Source organism: Heterodontus francisci, chromosome 29 (genome assembly GCF_036365525.1).
Source record: "Heterodontus francisci isolate sHetFra1 chromosome 29, sHetFra1.hap1, whole genome shotgun sequence".
In the NCBI taxonomy this organism is placed as follows: domain Eukaryota; kingdom Metazoa; phylum Chordata; class Chondrichthyes; order Heterodontiformes; family Heterodontidae; genus Heterodontus; species Heterodontus francisci.
Genome location: NC_090399.1, coordinates 20196825 through 20204318, shown reverse-complemented (window position 1 = coordinate 20204318; position 7494 = coordinate 20196825). Strand labels below are relative to the sequence as shown.

Sequence of the window (7494 nt, the reverse complement as noted above, 5' to 3'; positions counted from 1 at the left end):
AAGATCTTTATTATTTGAACCTGTCAAGGTGCTCTGCTATGTCACATCATCCTCCAATTCGGCATTCCAAGTGCGTGGACATTAATAACCGGATAAACAACCGTAACCAGAGATTCTGAAGGGGATGATTCTGCCTCCTCAACTTATTCAAATTCTTAGTGGAATTTATAAATCAAGTGGACTCTTCCAAACTGTGGGTTGTGTTGCCCTTAGAACTTTAAAAGACATTGTGCAAAGTTGCAAAGAAAATGCCAGGCAATTAATTGAAGTTTGATATCACTTACTTTATTCAACAATTATTTAAATAATTTAACAATGAGATAATACGGATATTTCACCATATTTTTGATCTCCGCTCTGAATCTCCTCTGTGTCAGTGCATAAATACAAGTGTTTGTACAGGAGCTGGTGCACATCAACAGAAATGTGATTCTAATTGCCAAATAAAGTGAGTTTGAACCTTGGAAATCGAGTGTCTGTGTGACACCGACACAGATGTGTATTACGGTAATAGGGGCCGACAACACAATAAAAGTGCCCGAGATAGCAAAGAGTAGAATGATGGATGTTCTTCTGTTCTTCATCTCGGGATCACTGCCGGTTTTTCCATTGTTGTTGCTCTTCAGGGCTTTGCGAGCTCTACTGGCTAATAAGATGTGCCTGACGGTGAGAGAGTTCAACAGCAGCAGCAAAGGAATTGGAAGTAATGTACTTGAGAGATTGGTAATCCATTGGTGAACCTTCCATGCGGGTGAAGTAAAATATCCTGTGATGGTGCGGCAGCCCCACTGTATATTGTTGAGAATATAATCGGGCTCATAGCGGAAAGGCATGGGAATATTGATCAAAATGTTGAGCACACACATGGCCGTTACAACCATGGTGGCTGTCCTTTCGGTGCAATATCTTGATTTCAATTTCTGGCAACAAATTGCGACAAAACGGTCAAAGGTGAACGACATTGTGAACCAGATAGAGAGCTGAATGCTAAACCCTTGCATGAAGACAGTAAAACGACACGTGGATGTGTAGTTCAGCAATGAATCTGGAAAATGATACTTGATGATTTGGCTCACAATAACATTAAAGATAAGGACCATGAGGTCTCCCACGGCCATGGCCATCATATAATGAGTGATTCCTTTGGAAAGACCGCATTTCCTTTGGAAAAGAACCAGAAATGACAGCAGGTTTGCTAGGAGAAATGCAAAAACAGGAAATTTAACAGAAAAATTCAACAGAGATGTACACTGACAGCAAGTTGGAAATCTGGTGTTCAGCATCATAAGGCTGGGAGTTGTGGGGTGGAGGAACCGGGGGTAATTTTAGCCATGTGTGACCGGGTCAAATAGCGGTATCTAATTGGCCATCCAGTTTTTTTCCATGGAAGTCATTGGAAGAGAGTAACAGGCTGAATGTACAAGGGGCGGAGAATTCAATATTACCCATTGCACAATATAGCTAATAGTTAACCTGGATTGGAATAAATTGTCACATAGCAGCTGCTGCAAACTTCCCCATCTTCTTGCCAGACATTTTTTCCCTGCGGTAACTTCAAGATATTCTAATATGAAAACATTAATGGGAGCCATTTGGAAGTAACTTGCTGGGCCGGATGCTGACGGATTCTATGGGATGCTCGTTCCGCCCAATGTTGTTCACAGTGACTTCAATAGAGAAGAAAATCGGGCGACAGGTAAAATCAGAGTTTCATCCAATGCAATCAGTTTTTTACGGTTCGATGAGGTTAAAACGTATAAACATTCCTTGCCTATTACTGATTAATGCTGTTTTATCTCCCTTTCAATGCAAATAGAAACCTTGGGAACATTTTTAACTTTCATTGCCGTGCAAAAAAAAACAAAAGCAATTGATATCAAATGGGCCCCGTATTTTACAGCCCTTCCGTCTTTCTAGCACATTGATGTTAATACAAAGTGAAAATTACCCCATACGTGAATAGTTCGAGATTTAATTCAACATTTAGCAGTATGACGATTGTATCCAGCTGAACCAGTACTGCATTTTTATTAAAATTAAATCAGTTACTTTTTAACGTCTCATAAAAAGATGATTTTAAGAATGAGGAAAGGAAATATAAAATAATGGATAAACAATTCTAAAGAAGGTGCAGGAGCAGAGGGTACTGGCGGGGATGTGGGGGACGGGTGTATGAGCACAAATCGTTGAAGGTGACAGGTCAGGTTGAGAAATTGGTTAATAAGGATTACGGATCCTGGGCTTTATAGATCGCAGCATAGGGTAGAAAAGCAAGGAAGTTAATGTCGGGCCATTATAAAACACTGGCTCGGCCTCAGCTGGAGTATTCTATACAATTCTGGGCACCACACTTTAGGAAGGACGTGAAAGCATTGAAGAGCGTGCAGAAAATATTTACAAAATGGTTCTGGGGATGAGGGACTTCATTTACTGTTCTGTTGGGACTATTCTGCTTAAAGAAGAGATAATTGAGAGGAGATTTGATAGAGATATTCAAAATCATGAGGGGGACAGGACAGAATAGATAGAGAGAAAAAGTTCCCATTGGCGGGAGGGTCGAGAATCAGAGGACACCGATTTAAGGCGTTTGGTGAAAGAATCAAAGGGGAGGAAAAGTTATCTTCCGCAGTGAATGGTTCGGATCTGGCATCCACTGCCTGAGAGTGTGGTGAAGGCAGATTGAATTGTGGCTTTCAAAAGGGAATAGAATATTTATCTGAAGTGAGAAATGCTGGGCTCAGGGGGAAAGACTAGGGAATGGGACGAGCTGTGCTGCACTCCCTGAGAACTGGCATGGACACGACGTGATGAATGGTTTCCTTCTGTGCTGTAACCATTCTATGATTCGACAATATAGCATCACTTCATCAATATTGCACCGAAATGGCAGCTTACAGTATGAACTCAACTCACTGAAATGGGAGGGAAACGCAAGATTATCCGACTCAAAGCAGAGATTGCGACCGACAGAGCCACAGCTCAGTCCAAATGACACAGGGTCCATTTTCACTTTGTTATGCGGAGGGATTGACTGCCCGCCCAGTGGTACAGAACAGGACTGAGCCATTAACATAAACATCAAAGGGGACCAAAATCGGACGAGCTCATCAATGGGCGAGCATTCTATTGATCGTCCTTTCCACCTGGCCAATGCCGCCACAAAGACAACAACGACAATAACAAAAACACACAGGGAAAATAATAATGCAGTTTAGCAATGGTGCACTAAATTTTTCAGGATAGTTTCGAATTACTTACCAGGAATGCCAATAACTGCGAGAATAGGATACAACATTTCTATCGGAAGTGCCTGTCGTCCCATTTTCTTCGAAAACCAGGAGCGGTAGATGCGAGGCAATGCACTGAAACAACCTCATTTGTACACGAGCCAATCGTCCAGTGAGAGAGTGAGGTCACAGAACCGGTGTCATTAGCTAGATGCTTTCAAACAAACAAGTTACTACATCTCTTCATAAACCAGCAATTAACGTGAACTCCCCGATCCCCAGAGAGTTAAAAACAGTGTGCAATCTCAGACTGAAAAAATCCTCGCCTCTGAGACTCTTGCTCCGTTGCTGCATTTTGATCACAGCAGCTCAGCGTTAATGGGACATTGTGTTTAGGTTGAACCGAGAAGTGAATATAGACCGACAAGTTTCACTGTCTTAATGTTGTCGAACTCTAGCTTTTCGTCAATGCATCAGACGTTCAAACCCTGGTTCATGCCTTTGACGCCAGCAGAGCTAAGTGGGGTAATTTTGACTTTGTTGGAAATAAAAATCAGGAGAGCTTCTTCCCGAGTGGTGCAGTCCGTACCACAGGTTTGACACAATGGTCTAACGTCAAAGCTACGCCGATTATTACTGTCCAGGTTCCGATTAGCCACCCTCCCTGATCTTCAGCCTATTCTCTCTTTCTATCCCTTTGACCTGCTCCATGCCTAACATCCCAACTGTCCTCCCTCTTCAATTACGACATCTTCAGCAAAGACTCGATCCCCTCTTGCTGTCAAACCTGGAGCCACAGACACCCGCTCTGTGGAATTGCTGCTCTAAACCGCTCCACCTTACTATCCCTCAACTCCTTCAAGACAGTCCCTGACACTCACCTTTTTGACCAATCCTATTCTCAGAATTACTCTTGGTTCAATAACTATTAGTATTTGATTCGGCCTCTCTGAAGTGCTTTGGGATGGTTTTCTGCATTAAACATGCCATACAAGTACACGGGGGTGGATATTGACAAAGCAGGTGGCATTGCATTGGTGGCTTGTTACACGCCCCTACCGATATTCAATCTACTTGACTTCAATAGCACTGAATAGCGGCATCTGGAAGAAAAGGCAGCAAAAGTGGTTCTGCCTGGTTTGTGCCCCGCAGGTCGTTGTTGATGTCTGTATTGTAAGAAGCAGTTTAACTGTAGCGCAGGCTGTCTTTGATGCATTACTAAAAAGGAATAATATAAATCAGCAGGAATACAAGGTGGATCTGCTATTTTCCTAAAGCAGTCTATGTATCGACAGGATAATAGTTCGCCTTCGGCATGAAAGCAATGTGGGTGGCATGGAATCGACTGCCCTTTATGCGCACCATCCAATACTCAGTTCCGTTGACTTCAATTGTCTCACTCCATTCTCGACATTAAGGTGTTAAAACCGTTCTGAATGATCCATTCACACGCCCACCCCACCCCTCACAAACACACACGCCTCCCCCTCTCGCGCCCCCCACCCCCACACCCCGCCCACCAATAGCTGGAGCTGGATTTTTCCATGCTCTCTGTCATTGTGTGTCGAATCGCAGGCAGGCTGCCCAAAGCACTGAAATAGCCCTGGTAAATAGGAATCAGTTTTTGAATGTTGACTGTGTCCTCGAAATCTTCAGCTGTGCTCTTTAAGATGTTAGCTCTTCCTACAGAAAGCCCCTTACTAACCATCCAATCCCGCTACCCATTTTCCATTCTCTGGTGCTCCTTGAGTCGAACAGTCCATAACCATCTTGCATACCAACTAAAGTACTGGCAATGCAAGTCTCTGAGCTGATGCTTGCGGAAGTAAGCGTGGGTGCTTCTGCATGATCACAAGTGCAACCCATTTCCCACACCTCAGGTTCTGGGCACATTCCATTGCCCTGAAATAGAACAGAAGGTCAAGAATTAGTATTTAGGACTGAGGTCAAGCAAAGACTGATGAGCGTCAGCTGAAAGCAGCTGAATTTTGCTATGCATTGTGTGTCAGTGTGAGATTTCGTTCAGAACGGGCACACTGTTAATTAGACAAGAAACCTGCAGGATGTGTCCTCCAGCCTCAACACTCATCTTTATTTGCAAGACCTCTTCCTCGATTAGTGAGTGATAGGGCCTTAATGGGCGCTGTCACTCCTCGTGAAGGAGGTGATTCGGCCCATCATGCCCGTGCCTACTCTCTGCAAGAGCAATTTATCTAGTCCCACATCCGGTCCTTTCCCCGTCTACTCGCATTTCTTTTCCCTTCAAGTATTTATCCTATTTCCTTTAGAAAGACACGATTGAATTTGATAGGTGGTGTAGGTCAATAAAGATTGCACAAGACTTTGAGAGCCTGAGGGAAGTAATTCTGATGGAAGATTTGAAACATATTATTCGTTCAGGAATAAGTTTCCAAATGAAACAACATGGGGGAGGTCGCGGCAGAGTGTTAATGTCATTAAACTAGTATTCCAGAGCACAAACTAAAGATCTGGGGAGATGGGATCGAATCCCACCATAGGTGAAGGTGAAGTTTGAATTTTCTTCACAATTCTGGAATTAAAAAGCTAGTTTAATGGTGACCATGAAATCTTTGTCAGTTGTTATAAAAACCCATCTGTTTAACTAATGTCCTTTTCGGAAGGAAATCTGCCATCCTTACGTGGTCTGACCTCCATGTGACTCCAGACACAAAAAAGCATTTTGAAATGGCCTCGCAAGCCACTCAGTTCAAAGGCATTTAGGGATGGGCAATAAATGCTGGCCTAGCCAGCAACGCCCACATCCCACAAACAAATTTTAAAAAATGAAGTTTGTAAAATAAAGGAAGCCGCAGTAGTAGCACATGATTATGAATTGATTCACAAAGCAGTTGTCACAGGCCTCAATTTGGAAACTTTCAGAGAAATTGGAAAGAAAAGACTTTTGATAATGAAAGGAAATCTGCTTTTATTGAGATAGGTGGCAAAGGTAAAGATATAGGCTGTGGATCCCAACCATTTGACATGTGTGGCATGTCTTACAATAGTGAACCACATCCTGATGCAGCTTTGCTAGTAACAATATGTCATTACCCTAACCTGAGTTTTTGGAAAACACAAATGACCTGTGACTGGGATTTCATTGGCAATTCTCTAAATTACACTATGATAGCAAGGAGGGACAACCATTTGATGGATTACAGCCCAATCCTCATCAGCGGAGAGGTCTCCACTTCCTCATCTTTCTTGACGTAATAACACTAATAAAACTTTTCAGTCTGTGGCTCAAAACAGGTCGCCTGAGACAAGCTCCTAAAATCAGGATCTGCCTGTTGTGTCCCAAAATCACGGGAGATCTGCTAAACAATTCCCCATTGTTAACCTTGGAGCCTTTAACACCAATGTCCTCATCCAAATCCCTGAAAAATATTTCAGCCAACCAAACATCGGAATTGTCCTCGAAAACATCTGAATCCATCTCATCTTGTTTAACCTTATGAGCCTGGGACCTTGTCACAACACATTCTGGAAATATTCCAGGAAATGCATGCTGCAAAACCGATTTCCAGAAGAAATTCCATCTTACCACGGGTCACATTTCATATCAGGTACTGGTCTTCAGTACTATTGCCGGAACATTGTCACGGCCCATTGCCTTTGCAGCATCCAGTGTCTTCAGTTGTTTCTTGGTAGCACATTGATATTCTTGACGTACACCAGCCTGTGTGTTGCTCTGTGTGTGTACACACTCCAGCCAGTGTGTTATTCTGTGTGTGTGACGCACTCCAGCCAGTGTGTTATTCTGTGTGTTTGTGTGTGACACACTCCAGCCAGTAAGTTACTCTGTGTGTGTACACACTCCAGCCAGTGTGTTATTCTGTGTGTGTGTGACACACTTCAGCCAGTGTGTTATTCTGTGTGTGCGTGTGACACACTCCAACCAGTGTGTTACTCTGTGTGTGTGTGACACACTTCAGCCAGTGTGTTATTCTGTGTGTGCGTGTGACACACTCCAACCAGTGTGTTACTCTGTGCCTGTGACACACTCCAGCCAGCGTGTTACTCTGTGTTTGGAAACTGTCAAACTCTCAGTAACACCAAACCTTCCCATCAGCAATGGCTCAGCATCTCCATCTGCTGGTGTCCCTGTCTCACTGCGGTTACTATTCCCCCCCCCACCCACACCCACCCCACCCCTCCACGCACCCCCGCACCATCACAAATCTGCTTGTCTGGGGGCGCGGCAAGTTCTGGAGCACAGGTCCTCAGTGCTCTTGCCGTAATGTTG

At 43.7% G+C, this 7494-nt stretch overlaps 1 protein-coding gene across 1 annotated transcript; it reads right to left on the bottom strand.

Annotated features, from left to right (window-relative positions):
- Positions 1-296: 296 nt before the first annotated feature.
- LOC137345965 (probable G-protein coupled receptor 139) lies at positions 297-3322 on the bottom strand. The gene is made up of 2 exons (XM_068009225.1): positions 3255-3322; positions 297-1161 (listed from the first exon to the last, which is right to left on the bottom strand). The coding sequence occupies exons 1-2, from the start codon at positions 3320-3322 to the stop codon at positions 297-299; spliced, it is 933 nt and encodes a 310-aa protein (XP_067865326.1).
- Between the last annotated feature and the right edge of the window lie 4172 nt (positions 3323-7494).

What these genes read in the sequence shown, in the direction of transcription:
- LOC137345965 (XM_068009225.1), bottom strand. Translation starts at nt 3,322, where the DNA reads ATGGGACGACAGGCACTTCCGATAGAAATGTTGTATCCTATTCTCGCA. An exon ending in GTTATTGGCATTCCTGGTAA is followed by an intron (nt 1,162 to 3,254) that starts GTAATTCGAAAC and finishes TCTTTTCCAAAG; the next exon opens with GAAATGCGGTCTTTCCAAAG.